This window comes from Hyla sarda, chromosome 1 (assembly GCF_029499605.1).
Source record: "Hyla sarda isolate aHylSar1 chromosome 1, aHylSar1.hap1, whole genome shotgun sequence".
Taxonomy (NCBI): domain Eukaryota; kingdom Metazoa; phylum Chordata; class Amphibia; order Anura; family Hylidae; genus Hyla; species Hyla sarda.
In genome coordinates this window covers 571,882,707-571,905,659 of record NC_079189.1, presented here as the reverse complement: position 1 = coordinate 571,905,659, position 22,953 = coordinate 571,882,707, and the positions used below count along the sequence as shown (strand labels likewise).

General features: G+C 44.6%; 1 protein-coding gene across 3 annotated transcripts in view; it reads left to right on the top strand.

Annotated features, from left to right (window-relative positions):
• The first annotated feature begins 3,322 nt into the window (after positions 1-3,322).
• Positions 3,323-22,953, top strand: part of ZBTB7C (zinc finger and BTB domain containing 7C) — a 281,395-nt gene continuing 261,764 nt past the window's right edge. For 2 of the 3 annotated variants that reach the window (XM_056543753.1, XM_056543742.1), the window contains exon 1: positions 3,532-3,669. Coding sequence is in view for 1 of the 3 variants with exons in the window: in XM_056543723.1 (XP_056399698.1) it covers positions 3,524-3,669 (146 nt within the window). In the remaining 2 variants the exon portion in view is untranslated. Of the gene's footprint in view, positions 3,670-22,953 lie in introns of all 3 variants that reach the window. The other variant, XM_056543723.1, reaches the window with a different exon arrangement.

Sequence of the window (22,953 nt, the reverse complement as noted above, 5' to 3'; positions counted from 1 at the left end):
ATTGAGACAATCTCTAGGATCCAACTGTCCGTGGTGATCTTCCGCCACGCTTCTTGAAACCTGAGCAGTCTCCCTCCAACCATGTCGTCTGACCTGGCGTCAGAACTCTGACTTAGATTGTTTTGTATCTGGCTGCCTTTTCCTGCTACCAGTCTGGTAGCGACGATTGTATTTTCCCTCACGATACGGTCTTCTTCTGAAGATTGACTTCCTGAACCTGAAAGGACGAAAAGGTTTCTTCTTATCCTCCACAGGAAAAAACATTTCTTTCGTCTCTTTACCTGGCGCCAGGATTTGCTCCAGCTGGGCACCTATCAACAGACCAGGTTTGAACGGCAGTGCGCAAAAGTTAGTTTTGGAGGACGTATCTGAGGTCTTCCAAGGATTCAAGAAGATTACCCTTCTAGCAGAATTTAACACCGCCAGATTCTTTGCACAAATTCTTGTAACATCCAGCGGGAAGTCGTAGGAGAATTCTGCTGCCGTCTTGAGAGTAGCTACTTCTTTAAGCAGATCACTCCTAGAGACTCCATGTTCAATATCCCTGCTGAGCTGGCTTAGCCAGACTCTGAGAGCACGAGCCACCAGAACAGCCGACATGGCTGCCTTAGTTAGCGCGGCCGTGTTGGAATATGTACTCTTTAAAAGGACGTCTACCTTCTTGTCCAAGGGGTCTCTCAATACAGAAGAGTCATCTGCTTGTGAGAGTGTTTTCTTTGAAAGCTTAGCCACCGGCAGATCCACCTTTGCCGGTTCTTCCCATGTTTGAGTGTCTGCTGGGTCTAATTTATACACGGCATGGAATCTAGAACCCAACTCCATTCTATGGTCAGGGTTTCTCCACTCCTTCTCCATAATTGTCTTTAACACCGGATGACCTGCAAAGACATTAGACAGCTTCCTCCGAAAATAATACAGTGCCTCTCTATCCTGAGCGTTAGACTTCTCCCTGGAGGTCTGAACAATATCTTTAACGGCTCTGATTAACATATCCGCATTCTCCTTTTTTAAAAGAAAAAAGTCCTCTGCAACTTACTCCTCAGGATCAGTGTCTGACGTGCGTGAGGAGCTACTAGAGCCAGATGAGGACGGTTCATGGAACTGTACTTTCTCACTTCTCTCACGCTTCTTGCCAGTACACTTAGAAGTAGAGCCAAACTTCCCTTTAAACCATGAGAAGAACTCCTTGGCTTCCTCCAAAAACTTAGACATCTCATGGGGCGCAGCGCATTTCTCACAAACAGTAGAATTAGCGTCAGGGGGTAGACGTTGTAAACAACTCACGCACCTTGCACTGCGCCCATCCGAACGAGATCTCAGGTGGTCCTTGCAGATGTCACAGAAGTCACCTCTCAGGTCATCCGATAGCGGCTGATCGCAGGATCTGCATAGCCTATGCTTAGACTTGGACTTCCTTTTGCGGTTTGCTGAAGTGCTTGACATCTATATTAAAACAAGGCATTAACACAGGGGAATTGGCTTATGACTCATGAGCATTGCCCCAACACCTACAGGCAGTAGCCATACAACAAACATCTAATAGGGTAAGGAGCAAAGCACCAGCACCTAAGAGCGCTATACCCACAGGCATAAAGTCTAAAAAGGCGCACTAGCGCAGCCCCACATAGAACACTGTCAGTAACCTAGCTGACAAAAAAATGCCCAAAATACCCCGCTCAGTAGTGCCATAAAATGTCTTACCTTAACAGGCAAGAAGTCCGGCTGCCTCCGATCCAGGAGACCGGATGCCGGCTTCTGCCTGATTTTAAATATGCCGCCCGTCCGTCCAGCCTTACCGCGGTGCATTACTGGGAGTTCCGGTCTCCCAGGACGTCACTTCCGGTTTTCAGCGTGCACCCGGCCGCACTGCTGTACAGCTCAGGCGCCGACCGGAAGTGGCATAGAAGACAGAAACAAAGCACCGGAGGACAACAGAGGCAAAGGGGTAAGACTTACCTTGCCAGGGACAGAAGTACGGGCCGGCGCACTACTGCGGGGACATCAGTAAGGGGGAGCCGTCACCCCAAGATGTAAAGCGCTCCCGGAGGGAGCGCAGGGGGCAGATACTTACCAGGCCCCCAACAAAATACCCTCCTCCTGTTGTGCAGGCCTGTAAATAAGGTGTCATTTTTACTGAAAAATGTACTACGTAGAAACGGAAGCCCCCAAAAGTTACAAAATGGCTGTATTTTTTCAATTTTGTCACACAATGATTTTTTTCCCGTTTTGCCATAGATTTTTGGGTAAAATGACTGATATCATTACAAAGTAGAATTAGTGGTGCAAAAAATAAGCCATAATAAAGATTTTTCGTGCAAAATTTTAAGAGTTATAATTTTTTAAAGGTAAGGAGGAAAAAACGAAGGAGCAAAAACCGAAAAACGCCGGTCCTTAAGGGGATAGTGGTTATATTCTTGTATATAGGGAGCAGTATTATAGTAATTATATTCTTGTACATAGGAGCAGTATTATAGTAGTTATATTCTTGTATATAGGGAGCACTATTATAGTAGTTATATTTTTGTATATAGGGGGCAGTACAATAGTAATTATTTTCTTGTACATAGTGACAGTATTATAGTAGTTATATTCTTGTATATAGAAGCAGTATTATAGTAGTTATATTCTTGTACATTGGAGGCAGTATTATAGTAGTTATATTCTTGTATATAGTGGACATAGGGGACAGTATTATATTAGTTATATTCTTGTTCATAGAAGCAGTATTATATTAGTTCTATTCTTGGACATAATCTGTAAATTTTCCCAAATAAGCCTCCCTATAACCGGGGTTAGTATAAGTGGAAATCTGCCGCAATCGGTTAATTTACATGGCCGCGGTCTGACGTTTTCATTAGCATGGCCAGTTAAAGGGCGACGCGGGAGCTTTATAGAAGAATAATCCTACGTATTTATTACTCCGGTGACTCCGGTGTCTTTCCTGAGGGTCTAAGAATAATTCAGTTCCTTTCGCTTGCAGGGATAGATTCAGGCAGCTGGGAATAAGGAGATGAGTAAAGTCCACATTATTTCTCAGAGATGATTACAGAGTGCCCAGGTGAAGGTAGCACACTCTCCTGGAGGGGGTGACTGTGGGGTCACCTTCCTGGCACCAGGGGGGGGGGGGAGGGTGCCATGAGGGCGACCGTTGTCACTTTTAATGAAAATAAGTGTGAGAGATGGAATCTGCGAATAAAAATAAAATACTGTAAAGTGGGAGGAGATGAGAGCCTGGGGAAAATAAAGAAGATAGATAGATAGAGGCTGGGTGTGCAGGGGAGAGGAGTGAAGAGTCAAGCGCGGTGAGGGACAGACATAAAAAATAAGTGAGACAAAAAAAAATGTAAAAAAAAAAAACAAGCATGGGAGGGGGAAGAAGGGAAAGGACAAGTGAGGGAGGGAGAGACACAGAGAGATGAGTCTGTGCAACCAGGGACGAGCAAAGCCAGACTGAGATCAGGGGAGGCTGGAGCCATGTCCAAGGAGGTAGACGGCCAATGTGAGACGTCCAGCCTCTCAGTGCATGTCACCTCTGCAGGAGAAGACAAGAAGAGGAAGCGCTGAAGACATTCTATATACCCACTGTATCCTGGCAGCTGCAGAGATTATTCCTGAGCGCTGGATCACAGACACCCACAGACTGGCACAGGCATCCACATATACACAGAGGTGAGCGCCCTCCTCAATGCATCATATTAGCAGAATGAGTGTTATGCAGTGGACCCCTAGATCTTGTACATAGGGGCAGTATTATAATAGTTATATTCTTGTATATAGGAGGCAGTATTATAGTAGTTATATTCTTGTATATAGGAGGCAGTATTATAATAGTTATATTCTTGTATATAGGAGGCAGTATTATAGTAGTTATATTCTTGTATATAGGAGGAGTATTATAGTAGTTATATTCTTGTACATAGGGGGTAGTATTATAATAATTATATTCTTGTATATAGGAGGAGTATTATAGTAGTTGTATTCTTGTACATAGGGGGTAGTATTATAATAGTTATATTCTTGTACATAGGAGGAGTATTATAGCCGTTATATTCTTGTACATAGGAGTATTATAGTAGTTATATTCTTGTTCATAGAAGCAGTATTATAGTAGTTATATTCTTGTATATAGGAGGCAGTATTATAGTAGTTATATTCTTGTATATAGGAGCAGTATTATAGTAGTTATATTCTTGTATATAGGAGGCAGTATTATAGTAGTTATATTCTTGTATATAGGAGGCAGTATTATAGTAGTTATATTCTTGTATATAGGAGCAGTATTATAGTAGTTATATTCTTGTATATAGGAGGCAGTATTATAGTAGTTATATTCTTGTATATAGGAGCAGTATTATAGTAGTTATATTCTTGTATATAGGGGGCAGTATTATAGTAGTTATATTCTTGTACATAGGAGCAGTATTATAGTAGTTATATTCTTGTATATAGGAGCAGTATTATAGTAGTTATATTCTTGTATATAGGGGATGGTATTATAGTAGTTATATTCTTGTATATAGGAGCAGTATTATAGTAGTTATATTCTTGTATATAGGAGCAGTATTATAGTAGTTATATTCTTGTATATAGGGGGCAGTATTATAGTAGTTATATTCTTGTATATAGGAGCAGTATTATGGTAGTTATATTCTTGTATATAGGAGGCAGTATCATAGTAGTTATATTCTTGTATATAGGAGGCAGTATAATAGTAGTTATATTCTTGTACATAGGAGCAGTATTATAATAGTTATATTCTTGTATATGAGAGCAGTATTATAGTAGTTATATTCTTGTACATAGCAGACAGTATTATAGTAGTATATTCTTGTACATAGAGGGTAGTATTAAAGTGTTCTTCAGCATAGTAAAGTTACCGTATGGCTGCAGAGAATAAGAAGCTGAGTGCAGTGGGGAGCGATTTAATATAATGGGAATGGGGGGGGGGGGGGGGGGGCGAGTTTCCCGACTACCTGGGGATCTATAGTCGGGATTATGTTCTACTTTTATTTCTATGGATGTGAAATGAATGGGATGTTCCGTTGCATTGCCTGCGTCTATGTCAGTGTTTCCCAACCAGGGCGCCTCCAGCTGTTGCAAAACTACAACTCACAGCATGCCGGGGATGTTCTGTTGCATTGTCTGCATCTATGTCAGTGTTTCCCAACCAAGGCACCTCCAGCTGTTGCAAAGCTATCACTCCCAGCATTCCCGAACAGCCGTTGACTGTCCTGGCATGCTGGGAGTTATAGTTTTGCAACAGCTGGAGGCACCCTGGTTGGGAAACATTGGTCTATATAGATTGGGATGTACCCAACCCAAAAAATATATATATGTGCACAATATAATGAGATTCAGGGGTTCCCAACTACCTAGTGAATAGATGTTGGTATTTTGTTCTAACTCTTTTTCCTCCCAGATATGTAATGAATGGGATGTTCCAACCTTATTTATTTTTGCATTTCATGCATCTATGTAGATAGGGATGTAGCAGAGCTGAGAGTATCCTGCATGGTTCTGGTTTGTTATAGGAGCAGATAAATAACAAAGTTTAATAGATGTGGTCTCAGAAAATAACATTGGGAATTATAGACGTCACTTTGGCTATGTTTACGTGGTGTATTTTATGTTAATAAATGGATAAAAGAAATATTTTTTGCAAAATGGATGTGCTCAATGTAAGAAAATGAATGTTCTGTATAATGGGATTCAGAGGTTCCTGACTACCTGGGGATCAGATGTCGGGATTCTGTTCTAACTTTTTATTTCCGGATGTGAAATCAATGGGATGTTCCCTCCTCTTTTTGCATTGTGTGCGTCTATGTCGAGTAAACGGTGCAGCAGAATCTCATGGAAAGCACGTAAGAAAATACATAGTGTGAATGGGCCCTAAGAGGAGGTGTCTAGGCGCCAACTTTACCAACACTACTCTAAGGAAATGTAGAATGTATTACCTATAGAACGTATTGGTGCCCCAGAACGGACTTATAAGACTTGTTCCACTTTTATTATATCTTTTAGACACTTCACTTGACAAAGGGGCTTGGCTTATTGTAAAAAGGGTGTGGCTTATTGTAAAATGGGCATGGCTTAGCATGTGACACTATGCACCAAAAATTGTGCTAAAATTGTACTGTAGGGTTTTGGGTGAAAACTAAGACAGTTCATAGTTGGTCTAAACCTAGACTAGACAGTTTAAAGATGCACTGGATTTATCAAACAGCCTGAGCCCCTGTGATACATCTGGTGATTAATCTGTGTGTTAATATGTGATAAGGGCCACAATATGACGTATTCTAGTGTACTGGACAGTCATAAGTAGATACAACTCACCTGTAAGGATAGAGAACCTCCAGGATGACTGCCCAGAATAATGTGCTAATATAACATGTGCTACGTATTGTATAATCTAAGGTCTGCATGAGATATGAGCTTTTATATATGTGATATGTAAATAAATAGAAAGATATATAGATAAATAAATAAATAGATATGAGATAGATATGAGATAGACGGATGTGTGATGGAAAGATAGATAGATATGTGTTTGATAGAAGACAGACAGATAGATATGAGATAAATAGATAGATAGATAGATATGAGATAGATAGATATGAGATAGATATGAGATAGATAGATAGATATGAGGTAGATAGATGTATAGATAGATTGATAGATAGATAGATATGAGATAGATAGATATGAGATAGATATGAGATAGATAGATAGATAGATAGATAGATAGATATGTGATAGATACATAGATTAGATAGATATGAGATAGATAGATATGAGATAGATATGAGATAGATAGATAGATTGATAGATAGATAGATATGAGATAGATAGATATGAGATAGATATGAGATAGATAGATAGATAGATAGATAGATAGATATGTGATAGATACATAGATTAGATAGATATGAGATAGATAGATATGAGATAGATAGATATGAGATAGATAGATATGAGATAGATATGAGATAGATAGATAGATAGATATGAGATAGATAGATATGAGATAGATATGAGATAGATAGATAGATATGAGATAGATAGATATGAGATAGATATGAGATAGATAGATATGTGATAGATACATAGATTAGATAGATATGAGATAGATAGATATGAGATAGATAGTTAGATAGATAGATATGAGGTAGATAGATAGATATGAGATAGATAGATAGAAAAAGGAATCTTCCCACAGCACACAAAATTGGTGAAAAAAAATCCAACCGTTTTTCGGTCGAAATGACGAAACTGTGTTTCGGTCGAAATGTAGCTTGCTGTGAGACACAGTTTTTTTTTTTTTTGCCATGGAATAAACACTGGCCCTGCCTAATATATAGATAGATAGATGCCTGTAACACCTTAATGGTTTAAAAGTTTTGCCATTTTTTCACCTTGTCTTAGATTGCATTGTCTTAGATTGCATTGTCTTAGATTGCATTGTCTTAGATTGCATTGTCTTAGATTGCATTGTCTTAGATTGCATTGTCTTAGATTTTTTACTAGATAGATAGCTAGTACTCTAGAAGCTAGGTTCTCAACCTATGGCACTCCAATGGGTCGCATGCTATATCGTGTAATCTGCTTGCGCTGCTATATCGTGCTCCGCTTTTCATGTGTGCAGCACAGTGTACGGTCACAGCCTTGGGGAAACTTCAATGAAAGTTACTAGTGTATATTCTGCATAGACATATTGGGAAGCATTGCTCTAGAAGGGGTTATCTTTAGGGATCTAGGGCAACGAAGGGGTTAATGCCAACAACCCTAGTGCTCTTGGTTGGTGTAGGGGCTAATGAATACGTCTCTATAATCTAAGGTGGTAAAGTTGTGAAAGGTGACATCCCTGGTGGTCTAGGGTATTAAGAAATGAATATTGTCAATCCTAATGGCCCAGGAGGGGTAATACCTGCCAGGAGCGGAGCGATCCATCCCTATCCATAAGTGCTGTTCCTGCATTACACTGATAATACAGATACATTTAGGGTATATATATATATATAGATAGATAGATAGATAGATAGATAGATATAGATATATCTCCTTAACAAATGTATCTCTTCGTATCAATCAATAGCCATCTACATAATCCCTTTTACTATGTAAATGTGTGGGAATATGTCTCCTACTGACTTGAAGGGGTTATCAGGGATTGATTTACAAAAACAGAGCGGATATCCTCCAACAACAGCACCCCACCTGTCCTCAGGTTGTGTGTGGTATTGCAGCTTAGTTCCAGTGAAGTGAATGGAGCCAAGTTGTAATACCATGCACAACCTGAGAACGGGTGTGGCGCTGTGTTTGGAAGAAATTAGATCTGTTTGTTTTTCTATTCCTGGATAACCCCTTTTAAAGGGAAATGTTACACGTACCCATAACCCTTCTGACTTTATGATAGATAATGTTTGCAAGAGTTATATTTGCTAGAAATTGTCTGAAAAAGGTTTGGCTAGCAGCCTAGACCCAGTGACAAGTGCCAGTGTGTTACATTGCCAAAAATTCACACAACATTAAATATATAGAGGAAGAACAGGACAGGGTCTGCAACAGTGTTTCCCAACCAGGGTGCCTCCAGCTGTTCTAAAACTACAACTCCCAGCATGCCCGGACAGCCTTTGGCTGTCCGGGCATGCTGGGAGTTGTAGTTTTGCAACAGCTGCAAGCTTCCTGGTTTGAAACATTGATCTAGAAGGTCCCAGATAGTAGTTTATAAATGGTTCAATTTGTGGCTAAAAGAGGTTGTGTGCGGTATTCAGGGCCGGATTAAGAGCATCATGGGCCTGGTGCTGAAGATTGTGATGGGCCATTTTATCAAAGTATATATATCTTCCCCTCACATATAATGCCCCATGTCCTGCCCCCTCAGGGGGCATTATATGTGAGGGGCACGGGACAGGGGGTATTATATGTGATGGGCACAGGACAGGGGGGCATTATAAGTAAGGGGCACATGACAGAGGGGCATTACATGTGAGGGGCACAGGACAGGGGGTATTATAAGTAAGGGGCAAATGTCAGGGGGGCATTAGAGGGCCCTGTCATGTGCCCCTCACATACAATGCCCCCTGTCATGTGCCCATCACATATAATACCCTCTGCCCTGTGCCCCTCACATATAATGCCCCCCTGTCATGTGCCCCTCACATATAATGTCCCCTGTCCTGTGCCCATCACATATAATACCCCCTGTCATGTGCCCCTCACATATAATGCCCCCCTGCCATGTACCCCTCATATATAATACCCCCTGTCCTGTGCCCCTAACATATAATGTCCCCTGTCCTGTGCCCATCACATGTAATACCCCCTGTCATGTGCCCCTCACATATAATGCCCCCCTGCCATGTACCCCTCATATATAATACCCCCTGTCCTGTGCCCCTAACATATAATATCCCCTGTCCTGTGCCCCTAACATATAATGCCCCCCTGTCCTGTGCCCCTCACATATAATGCCCCCCTGTCCTGTGCCCATCACATATAATACCCCCTGTCCTGTGCCCCTCACTTATAATTTGCCCTTTTCTGTGCATGCACACCGCCCCCCCTCCCCCCAAGTTTTAATAATTCCCCTGTACCATACGGCGCCCGAGCACCTCTCTCCAGCTGTCACATTTCTCAAACGCTGCTCCGTTCTTGTAGTGTGAGAGCTGCGTGGAGTCGATCTCCGGGCGCCAGCGCGATGATGTGATGTCATCGCGCCGGCCTGCCGTGGATGGTGTCCCTGCGGCTCACACTGCAAGAATGCAGCAGCGTGTGAGAAATGTGAGGGAATGGTGGAGCGGGACAGCTGACAGCTCCCGCTCCACCATGCTATAGTACAGGAGGGGCAACAATCTCAGGGGGCAATTGTCCCATTGCCCCCCCCCCCCGGATCTGCCACTGGCAGCACGAAGGGGATAGAGCAGGGGTCTCAAACTCAAATTATCTGGGGGCCACTGGAGGTAGCAGCTGGGTGAGGCTGGGTCGCATGCGCCCCTTACATATAATGCCCCCATCATGCGCTCCTTACATAAAATGCCCCCATCATGCGCCCCTTACATATAATGCCCCCATCATGGGCCCCTCATCATCCACCAGCAACACCCCCACCAGAAGTAGCACCATTTTCATCTACCAGCAACCCCCCCCCCCATTCCCCCTACCCCTGTGTGGTAATAACATGAGCTTATGGATGATGGGGGTGCTACTTCTGCGGGAGAGCATTAGGCAGGCAGCAGTCTCCCCACATTGGGAAGGTAGCGGTTTCCCCATATTAGGAAGGTAGCGGTTACCCCACATTAGGTAGGTAGCATGTTCCCCACATTAGGTAGTAGCAGTTTCCCAACATTAGGTAGTAGCAGGTTCCCCACATTAGGTAGTAGCAGGTTCCCCACATTAGATAGTAGCAGGCTCCCCACATTAGGTAGTAGCAGGTTCCCCACATTAGATAGTAGCAGGCTCCCCACATTAGGTAGAAGCAGGTTTCCCACATTAAGTAGTAGCATGTTTCCCACATTAGGTAGTAGCAGGTTCCCCACATTAGGTAGAAGCAGGTCCCCCACATTAGGTAGTAGAAGGTTCCCCATATTAGGTAGAAGCAGGTTCCCCACATTAGGTAGTAGCAGGTTACAAACATTAGGTAGTAGCAGGTTCCCCACATTAGGTAGAAGCAGGTTCCCCACATTAGGTAGAAGCAGGCTCCCCACATTAGGTAGTAGCAGGTTCCCCACATTAGGTAGTAGCAGGTTCCCCACATTAGGTAGTAGCAGGCTCCCCACATTAGGTAGTAGCAGGTTTCCCACATTAGGTAGTAGCAGGTCCCCCACATTAGGTAGTAGAAGGTTCCCCATATTAGGTAGTAGCAGGTTCCCCACATTAGGTAGTAGCAGGTTCCTCATATTAGGTAGTGGCAGGTTCCCCATATTAGGTGGTGACAGGCTCCCCACATTAGGTAGTGGCAGGTTCCCCACATTAGGTAGAGGCAGGTCCCCACATTAGATAGTGGCAGGTCCCCCACATTAGGTAGTAGCAGATTCTCCTTATTAGGTAGTACCAGGTTCCCCACATTAGGTAGTAGCAGGCTCCCCACATTAGGTAGTAGCAGGTTCCCCACATTAGGTAGTGGCAGGTCCCCCACATTAGGTAGTAGCAGGTTCCCCACATTAGGCAGTAGCAAGCTCCCCACATTAGGTAGTAGCAGGTTGCCCACTTTAGGTAGTATCAGGCTCCCCACATTAGGTAGTGGCAGGTTCCCCACATTAGGTAGAGGCAGGTCCCCCACATTAGGTAGTAGCAGGTTCCTGACATTAGGTAGTAGCAGGTTTCCCACATTAAGTAGTAGCATGTTTCCCACATTAGGTAGTAGCAGGTTCCCCACATTAGGTAGAAGCAGGTCCCCCACATTAGGTAGTAGAAGGTTCCCCATATTAGGTAGAAGCAGGTTCCCCACATTAGGTAGTAGCAGGTTCCAAACATTAGGTAGTAGCAGGTTCCCCACATTAGGTAGAAGCAGGTTCCCCACATTAGGTAGAAGCAGGCTCCCCACATTAGGTAGTAGCAGGTTCCCCACATTAGGTAGTAGCAGGTTCCCCACATTAGGTAGTAGCAGGCTCCCCACATTAGGTAGAACAGGTTCCCCACATTAGGTAGTAGCAGGTTTCCCACATTAGGTAGTAGCAGGTCCCCCACATTAGGTAGTAGAAGGTTCCCCATATTAGGTAGTAGCAGGTTCCCCACATTAGGTAGTAGCAGGTTCCCCACATTAGGTAGTGGCAGGTCCCCCACATTAGGTAGTAGCAGGTTCCCCACATTAGGCAGTAGCAAGCTCCCCGCATTAGGTAGTAGCAGGTTCCCCACATTAGGTAGTAGCAGGTTCCCCACATTAGGTAGTAGCAGGTTCCCCATATTAGGTAGTAGCAGGTTCCCCACATTAGGTAGAAGCAGGTTCCCCACATTAGGTAATGGCAGGTTCCCCACATTAGGTAGAGGCAGGTCCCCCACATTAGGTAGTAGCAGGTCCCCCACATTAGGTAGTAGCAGGTTCCCCACATTAGGTAGAAGCAGGTTCCCCACATTAGGTAATGGCAGGTTCCCCACATTAGGTAGAGGCAGGTCCCCCACATTAGGTAGTAGCAGGTTCCCCACATTAGGTAGTAGCAGGTTCCCCACATTAGGTAGAAGCAGGTTCCCCACATTAGGTAGAAGCAGGTTCCCCACATTAGGTAGTAGCAGGTTCCCCACATTAGGTAGTAGCAGGTTCCCCACATTAGGTAGTAGCAGGTTCCCCACATTAGGTAGAAGCAGGTTCCCCACATTAGGTAGTAGCAGGTTCCCCAAATTAGGTAGTAGCAGGTTCCCCAAATTAGGTAGTAGCAGGTTCCCCACATTAGGTAGTAGCAGGTTCCCCACATTAGGTAGTAGCAGGTTCCCCACATTAGGTAGTAGCAGGCTTCTCACATTAGGTAGTAGCAGGCTCCCCACATTAGGTAGCAGGCTCTCCATATTAGGTAGTAGCAGGCTCCCCACATTAGGTAGCATTGTCGTCGTCCCCACATATACACAGACACACAAACATACACACACATACACAGACAGACACACACACATACACACACACACACACAGACAGACACACACACATACACACACACACACAGACAGACAGACACACACACACACATATAGACACACTTACCTGTCCTGCGCTTCTCCTCTCTGCCGGCGGCCTGACGAGTGACGTCACTGGCGTCCTGCGCAGGTGTGCGGAGGGACATAATCCAAAGAAAGCGCAAAGGAGTCATTTAATAGAAATATAAAATATATATAGTATTTATCGGCGTATAACACGCACTTTTTAGGCTAAAATTTTTAGCCTAAAGTCTATGTGCGTGTTATACGCCGATACACCCCCAGGAAAGGCAGGGGGAGAGAGGCCGTCGCTGCCCGCTTCTCTCCCCCTGCCTTTCCTGGGGTCTAGAGCCCTGCTGCCGGCCCTTCTCTCCCCTGGCTATCGGCGCTGCTGCCCGTTCTGTCCCCCTGAGTATCGGTGCCGGCGCCCCATTGCCGGCGCCGATAGCTGGGGGAGAGAAGCGGCGCCGACAGCCACGGGGAGAGAAGGGGCAGCGGCACCCATTGCCGGCGCCGCTGCCCCGTTGCCTCCCCCCATCCCCGGTGGCATAATTACCTGTTGCCGGGGTCGAGTCCGCGCTGCTGCAGGCATCCGGCGTGCGTCCCCTGCGTCGTTGCTATGCGCCGTGCATAGCAACGACGCAGGGGACGCACGCCGGAGGGACCTGCCGGTAATGGCTGTCATTAATCCCTCAGATGTAGATACAGATCGATACAGATCACGGCATCTGCAGAAGTGCTGCACTTAATGTAGATGATCGGATCGCCCGCAGCGATCCAATCATCTGTAATGGTGGACGGAGGTCCCCTTACCTGCCTCCGGCCATCTCCTGGGGTCTTCTGCTCTGGTCTGAGATCGAGCAGACAAGAGCAGAAGATCACCGATAACACTGATCAGTTCTGATGATTGCTATAAATACTCCCCTATGGGGACTATTAAAGTGTAAAAATAAAAGTAAAAAAAGTAAAAAATAAAAGTAAAATAAATTAGAAAAATCCCCTCCCCCAATAAAAAATTTTAATTGTCCATTTTCCCCATTTTACCTCCAAAAAGTGTAATAAATGTTTTAATAAACATATTTGGTATTGCCACGTGCGTAAATATCCGCACTATTAAAATATAATGTTAATTATCCCATACGGTGAACGGCGTGAACGTAAAAAAAAAGTCCCAAATTTCGGCTTTTTTTTATAACATTTTATTCCCCCCAAAAAAATTTGATAACAGATGTATTAAAAGTTTTATATAAGTAAATGTGGTATGAAAAAAATTACAGATCACGGCACAAAAAATGAGCCCTCACACCACCGCTTAAACCGAAAAATGAAAAAGTTATATGTCAGCAAAATTGAGGGATTTTAAACGCGCTAATTTGGTTAAAAAGTTTGCAATTTTTTTTAAACGGTATAGTAAGAGAAAAGTATGTAATCGTGGGTATCATTTTAATCATATTGACCCACAAAATGAAGAAAACAGGTCTATTTTACCTTAAACTGTACAGCATGAAAACGAAACCTTCCAAAATTTGCTAAATTGCGGTTTTCTTATCAATTTCCCCACACAAATAGTATTTTGGTTGTGCCATACATTTTATGGTAAAATGAGTGATGAAATTACCGTACAAAGGACAAATGGTCGCGCAAAAAACAAGCCCTCATACTAGTCTGTGGAAGAAAATATAAGAGTTATGATTTTTAGAAGGCATGGAGGAAAAAAAACAAAAATGTAAAAATAAATGGGCTGAGTGCTGAGTGCCAGAGGCAGCAAAACATCCCCAAAACATCATTGAACCTCCCCCATATTTCACTGTAGGTACTGTGTTATTTTCTTTGTAGGCCTCTTTCCTTTTTCAGTAAACAGTAGACTGATGTGCTTTACCAAAAAGCTCTATCTTGGTCTCATCTGTCCACAAGATGTTTTCCTAGAAGGATTTTGGCTAACTCAAGTTCATTTTGTCAGTCTTGCTTTTTTATGTCAGCAGTGGGGTCCTCCTGGGTCTCCTGCCATAGCGTTTCATTTTATTTAAATGTCGACAGACAATTTGTGCTTACACTGATGCTCCCTGAGCCTGCAGGACAGCTTGAATATCTTTGGAACTTGTTTGGGGCTGCTTATCCACCATCCGGACTATCCTGTACTGACACCTTTCATCAATTTTTTTCTTCTGTCCACGCCCAGCGAGATTAGCTACAGTGCCATGGGTTGCAAACTTCTTGATAATGTTTTGCACTGTGGACAAAGGTAAATCTAGATCTCTGGAGATGGTCTTGTAACCTTGAGATTGTTGATATTTGTCCACAATTTTGGTTCTCAAGTCCTCATAAAGTTCTCTTCTCCTCTTTCTGTTGTCCATGCTTAGTGTGGCACACACAGACACACAATGCAAAGTTAACTTCTCTCCTTTTTATCTGCTTTCAGGTGTGATTTTTATATTGCCCACACCTGTTACTTTAAAGAAGCACCACATGCTTGAAACAATCTTTTGTTTCCACAATTTTGAAAGGGTGGCAATGATTTTGTCCAGCCCATTTTTGGAGTTAGGTGTGACATTATGTCCAATTAACTTTTTTTCCTCCCTTTTTTGGTTTAGTTCCAACTAGCTGAGTACCCGGCGTTGCCCGGTTTTTCCTTCCTAATCCTTGTTGGGGAGGAAAATAAACAAAGGAGGAAGCTTTTGACTTCATATCCCGTCCTCATATATTGTTGTCATATCCCGACCTCCTATCCCGTCATCATATCCCGACCTCCTATCCCAACCTCCTATCCTGTCCTTCTATCCCGTCCTCCTATCCCGTCCTCCTATCCCGTCCTCTTTTCCCGTCCTCCTTTCCCGTCCTCATATCTTGACCTTCTTTCCTGTCCTCCTTTCCCATCCTCCTATCTAGACCTCCTTTCCCATCCTCCTATCTCGACCTCCTTTCCCGTCCTCATTTCCCATCCTCCTTTCCCGTCCTCCTATCCCGTCCTCCTATCCAGTCCTCCTATCCCGTCCTCCTATCCCATCCATCTATCCCGTCCATCTATCCCGTCCTCCTTTCCCGTCCTCCTATCCCGTCCTCCTATCCCGTCCTCATATCTCGACCTCCTTTCCCATCCTCCTTTCCCGTCCTCCTTTTCCGTCCTCCTATCCCGTCCTCCTATCCCGTCCTCCAATCCAGTCCATCTATCCCGTCCTCCTATCCCATCCTCCTATCCCGACCTCCTATCCCGACCTCCTATCCCGTCCTCCTATCCCGTCCTCCTATCCCGTCCTCCTATCACAACCTCCTATCCCGACCTCCTATCCCGACCTTCTATGCCGTCCTCCTATCCCGTCCTCCTATCCCGTCCTCCTATCCCGTCCTCTTTTCCCGTCCTCCTTTCCCGTCCTCATATCTTGACCTTCTTTCCTGTCCTCCTTTCCCATCCTCCTATCTAGACCTCCTTTCCCATCCTCCTATCTCGACCTCCTTTCCCGTCCTCCTTTCCCATCCTCCTTTCCCGTCCTCCTATCCCGTCCTCCTATCCCGTCCTCCTATCCCGTCCTCCTATCCCATCCATCTATCCCATCCATCTATCCCGTCCATCTATCCCGTCCTCCTTTCCCGTCCTCCTATCCCGTCCTCCTATCCCGTCCTCATATCTCGACCTCCTTTCCCATCCTCCTTTCCCGTCCTCCTTTTCCGTCCTCCTATCCCGTCCTCCTATCCCGTCCTCCAATCCAGTCCATCTATCCCGTCCTCCTATCCCATCCTCCTATCCCGACCTCCTATCCCGACCTCCTATCCCGTCCTCCTATCCCGTCCTCCTATCCCGTCCTCCTATCACAACCTCCTATCCCGACCTCCTATCCCGACCTTCTATGCCGTCCTCCTATCCCGTCCTCCTATCCCGTCCTCCTATCTCGACCTCCTATCTCGACCTCCTATCCCGACCTCCTATCCTGACCTCCTATCACAGTCCCCCTATCCCGGTCCTCCTATCCCGGTCCTCCTATCCCATCCTCCTATCCCGTCCTCCTATCCCGACCTCCTATGTCGACCTCCTATGTCGACCTCCTATCCCGACCCGTAATATGTGTACCAGTTATTGAAATATCTCCAGCCGTACGGAAGTTATGTGGGAACATACATTTCCCATTGATTTGCATGGGACTTTAAACAAAAAACCCGACCCTCACAAATGGGGGTAGTTAAGGGTTAAATTAATTATCCTATATTTTAAGTGGATATATAAGTAACATGTGACCAAGTATTATCGAAATATCTCCAGCCGCTTGGAAGTTATGCAGTAACATATATTTCCCATTGACTTGTATGGGACTTTAAACATAAACCCTGCCCCTGGCAAATGGGGGTGAGGGTTAAGGGTTAAATCACCTATCTTATGTTTGTTGTTGACATATAAGTAACATGTGTGCCAAGTTTCATGTTAATATCTTTAGCCGTTTGTACGTGATGCTGTAACATACACACATACATACACACACATACACACACGTTGAGTTTTATATATACAGTGGTCCCTCAACATACGATGGTAATTCGTTCCAAACGAGCCATCGTTTGTCGAATCCATCGAATGTTGAGGGATTCGTGCAATGTAAAGTATAGGAAGCTGTACTCACCTGTCCCCGCCGCTCGCGATGGTGTCCCCGCCGCTCGCGATGGTGACCCCGGGCCTCCGCTGGGCTCTCCTCGTCTTCTCCGGTCCTCCGCTGGGCTCTCCTGGTCTTCTCTGGTCCTCTCCTGGTCTTCTCCGGTCCTCCGCTGTCTTTCGCAAGGCCTTACTGAGCCTGCGTAGCGACGTCATTACGCCGCTGCGTACGCCATTCCTATTGGATGTCGTGCGCAGCAGCGTATTGACGTCATCGGAGAGGGCCGAGAAGACACCGGAAGACCAGCGCTGGACCCGGAGGGCACCCCAGAGCATCGTGGAGGGGTAAGTAATACTTACCGCACCACACGGGGAACATTAAGCTGCTATCCGGCAGCAGCTTAAGCATTTTGCGCTGCCGGATAGCACTTAATGCGATGGCCCCGACATAAAAAAGCATTGAATGTCGATGCTGACATCGACATGCGATGGCCTCTGAGAGACCATCGTATGTCGATTTGATCATATGTCGGGGCCATCATAGGTCGGGGGGACACTGTATAGATACACACAAAGGGAATAAACATGTGTATAGCAAAACATGTGTTACTGCAACTCTTTTCTGTGAGAAATACCTAATTTTCTAGAAAAAAATTCAGGGGTGCCAACATTTACGGCCATGACTGTATGTGTATTTAATGTATATGTATGTATAATGTATATATGTGTGTTTATGTTTAATGTATATGTATGTGTATAATGGGGGACATTTATCATTAGGTGTCTATTGTAGACACAGATCTACCCATTTACACTGCCTGTCTAATTTACACTCTTGCTCAAAATGTACAAAAGTTGTGCACGTCCTTTGAAAAATTTTGCGCAAATATAGAATCCCCCTCTGGCTCTACCGTGCACTCCTTCTCTACCTCACACTTCACAGAGCTGTGGCATTTTCCCGCTGTACACTGCTCACATAGCTAGAAGTGCTGGAGCAACAGTGTGCGCCGAGCAAAACTCTGCATAATAGTAAAATCATAAATCTTTATAAAGTACACAAAATGTCTCGGTTTAAAAAATATGTCATTTTGCTAAACAATCTGTCCCCTTACCTCTATATCAGTTTTAAAAACCAGTGTGCCTCCAAGTGTTGCAAAACTTGGCATGCTGGGAGTTGCAGTTTTGCATCAGCTGGAGGCACCCTGGTTGGTAAACATTGTGTACATGTACCAGAGCTGAGAGTGTGATCATGTACATGTAGCAGAAATTAGTGTGCAGCATGTGTATGGAGCAGAGCTGAATATGTTATTATGTGTATGCAGGACCACGCACACACTCATTTCTGCTGCATACACACAATCACACACTCAGCTCTGCTGCATATCACACACTCAGCTTGGTTGCACACACACAATCACACACTCAGCTCTGCGGAATACACACAATCACACACTCAGCTCAGTGGAATACACACAATTAGAGATGAGCAAACTTTTGAAAAATTCGATTCGGCCAATTCGCCAAATTTTTAGAAAAAATTTGGTTGGATCTGAATTTATTTGCAGTGAATCTATATTAAAAATGGCTATTTCTGGCCTACAGAGAGCCTCAATAGGGGTGTGTTCTAACACACATATGGAGTGTGCTGGGATAGTGAAATAATACTGTTATTCAGTATGACATGCAGATTACAGGCAGCACTTTTAGAATCACTGCTGCAGAGGGGCACAATTACAGAGCCTGGAGGTGGCATCAGTATGAGGAGACCATATAGTGGCTGAATGACACAGTGTGGAGGTGTTGGCAGCATGAGGAGACCATATAGTGGCAGAATGACACAGCGTGGTGGTGTTTGAAGCATGAGGAGACATATAGTGGCTGAATGACACAGCGTGGAGGTGTTGGCAGCATGAGGAGACCATATAGTGGCTGAATGACACAGCCTGGAGCTAGCAGCAACATGAGTAGACACCAGGGCTTTACAATCCCTAAGATTAAAAGATAAATTTTGACATTTAAATTGAAGATTTATGGTAGCTAGTGGTACCATAAATTTTTTTTAGGTCCAGGCTCAGGCCCAGCAGCATCAGTAAACCATATATTGGCTGAATGACACAGCCTGGAGGTGGCTGAAGCATGAGGAGACAATATAGTGTCTGAATGGCACAGCCATGGCTGACTAAAAAGGACTAAAGAAGGGTATGACACACAGCTCCTTGCGGCTGAGGTGGTGGAGCCTTGGCTGGCTGAAAGAGGGAGCGGCGTACCACTAGGTGATGCAGCCTGCTGGACCACTACATCAGAGCCACGGTTCTCCAAGGCCGCTTTATGGTGGCAAAGGATATGTTGACGCAGGGCTGTGTTGCCAACATTGGCACCCTGGCCACGCTTTACCTTCTGCCGACATATCTTGCATGTGGTTAATGTGAACCTCCTCCGGATGCTTGATGAAAAACTGTCACACCGCCGAGTAGCTGATTTTCCCACCAACAGTCCGCACTAATTGGCTGCTACTGATGCTGTCTCCAGGAACCTCTGGTTTTTCCCGGGCAGGTTTGGCTCCAGAATTTCCACTTCTGCCACCATGCTGACTGCCAACCATGCTACCACCTTGCTGGCTCAGCTGCTGCCTCATGGGCAACCTGCAACTCTCTTCTCCTGATGATGATGAAGGCGGCCCTTCTGCACCCGGCTCCCAATTGCGATCGGCTTCATCATCATCAACAAGTGTCTGAATGTCACTGATGTCCTCCTCAGGTTCCTCAACAGTGTCTGCTTCAGGACCCTCAACGCTGGCAAAACTGGCTCCCACGTCACTCTCCTCATCACTAGCGGGGGAAGCGGCAGATGTCTCCTCCACTTCTTGGCTGGGCAGTTGCTGCTGACTGTCCTCTATTAGATCGTCCTCAGTGAATAGTGGAGCTGAACCCGCAGCATAAGATACTTCTGTTGGGGAGGGAACATCATAGGACAGAGGCAATGGGAGGACAGAGACTGCACTTGGGCCATGCCAACTGAGGTTTGTGTCTGAGGGACCCACCGACTGTTGACTGGGGTGTCAAATGTCACTTGTGATGAAGTGGATGACCGTGTTAACCAATTGACAACGGCAGATGGGTTGCTGGTCGAGACATGACCGCTAGCTGATAATGGGAGCTCAGGCCTCTCGCTGCAACTCCTGCTGCCACTCACCCCTAGTCTTCTGCGACCTCTGCCTGAAGGATTTAGGCCTCTGCCACTCCTCTGTGCATGTCCTGGCACTTCTCTGCCTCACTACGCTTAAAACAGTATTTGTCTAGAACAGCAGCAAGTGTGCACTTTTGGCTGGCCTTGCACAGTATCTAGGTCCTTCACAGATTAACAGGTACAAAATAGTACACTACTTAGATGTGGTACACACTGATGAGGGCAGAAAAATGCTCTACAGTACACTTAAAAAAGTATCTGAATACAACACCAGCCGGTGAGTACTTTTGCCTGGACTTTCACAGTATGTAGGCCCTTAACAGATTAACAGGTACAAAATAGTACACAACTTAGATGTAGGTATGCGGTATGCCCTTATGAGGGCAGAAAAATGCACTACAGTACGCCTAAAAACTCTGTATTTTTGTAAAACACCAGCCGGTGATTACTTTTGTCTGTCCTTTCACAGTATGTAGGCCTTTGACAGATTAACAGGTACAAAATGGTACACTACTTAGATGTACGTATGTGATATGTACTTATTAGGGCAGAAAAATGCATTACAGTACGCCTAAAAACTGTATTTTTTTTAAACACCAGCCGGTGATTACTTTTGTCTGTCCTTTCACAGTATGTAGGCCCTTGACAGATTAACAGGTACAAAATAGTACACTATTTAGATGTATATATGCGGTATGCACTTATGAGGGCAGAAAAATGCGCTCCAGTACCCATAAAAAACATATTTTTTGTAAAACACCAGGTACACAACAGTGCTTCAGCCAAACAAAGCTGTGTACTAAACACAAAATTGCACTTTGTCAACGACTATTAGGAATGTATATGACCTACATTTGCTATCAAGAAAAATATAAACATAATTTGATCAAATATCAAAAAACTTTATTATAACCATATTACACAAATATCCAAAAGACTCAAAAAAGGACAGATGCCCCTAACCCATAAAAACACACACCCCAAAAGAGGGCATCAGGGTTCCCAACCGCAATTACATCAATAATAATAAAGTAATATGCGAAATACCGTTATATGAACACCTTCGTATAAATACAATAAGTGGTAATGCTCAAAGCAGATAAATAAAGTCCTCACAATGTGATCATCATACTAGCATTACCTGCTCCAGGCATATTACCAGCGGCCATTTGGGGACCCCGTGCACCCTCGTTGGATGTTGTTTTGTGGGCTAACCTACTTCGTCAGGAGGTGACTATTAGGAATGGACTGCTGTGTATTATACCGTTTACAGACTAGTATAACCAGCAGATTATTTTTTGTGGAACAAAGACACTAAATTGCGCTGAAAAATTATTCCTGCCTCCTCTGCTAAGTTTTATGAAGTTGAGGCAGCTTGTTGTAATGTATGAGGCAACACACAGCTATGTGCCCCTCTCTGTAATACTATGCTGAAGAAAGTGACTGGGAGGTTAATGCCTGCATCTGCAGTAAAAATCCTTTTCAGTGAAAAAAACAATGCTCTCCGTCCACGAGAACGCTGATATGACTAGGAGGATGTTAAATGCTGCTGGACTGCACTTTTCTCTCCTGTAACACACACAAACAGGCTCTGCATCCTATGATCCTTCTGCAGTGTATTGTAATGAAGTGACTGGCCGCAAGATGGCTGCCGATTATATAGGACTGTGACATTACAGGGGTGACTGGCTGCTGATTGTCTGCATCCTGCATGTGATCCAGGATCATCCCGCCTTGCCTTCCCGCCTTCCCAATGTTCCTTGCCCAATGCACTGACATGTGGATCCGCCATTTTAGATGCCCTGGAGCCTGCACCGCAGTAAATGGAGTTTAATGAAGCGATTTGCGCGATAGAATCGGGGCTATATTTGCATTCGTTGCAAATCGAATATTTCCTGAAATTCGTAACGAATTCGGGTTCGTCAGCTTCAATTTGCTCATCTCTACACACAATCCCACACTCAGCTCTGCTGCATAGACAATCACACACTCAGCTCTGCTGCATACACACAATCACACACTCAGCTCTGCTGCATATACACAATCACACACTCAGCTCTTCTGCATACACATGATCACACATATACATAGACCTAACAGCTGTACCTCCTTCTCCCTCCCTGCACATACAGTGGTATATTCTTAGCTGTACAGTCACCATGGTAACATTACACAGGTGCAATCTCATCAAGAACAGGAGTTTGAATTTTACACAGTTCTACAGATCTACAGTCTGTACAGGTTGGAGTCTAATGTAAATATGTATTACATATTGCTGGACTTATTCTTTTAACATTTTAAGTGTCCTCCTTGTTGGTGTATATTTGTGCAATAAAATCAGGACTTCCGCAAAATGTGTGCGTGTAAAGAGAAAAGACGCAGTTGATAAATCGATGTCCACCACATAATCAGCTCTACTGTCGAATTCCACTTGTAAAGTTTTATCAAAAATTGCGCATAAAACACATGCAAAAAACAGAATTGCACAAAAAAGAATTGCTAAGGATCCAGCGGCCTACCTTCGGATGGTGAAGCGGTTAAACCACACCCTGGTGTGACAAACACAG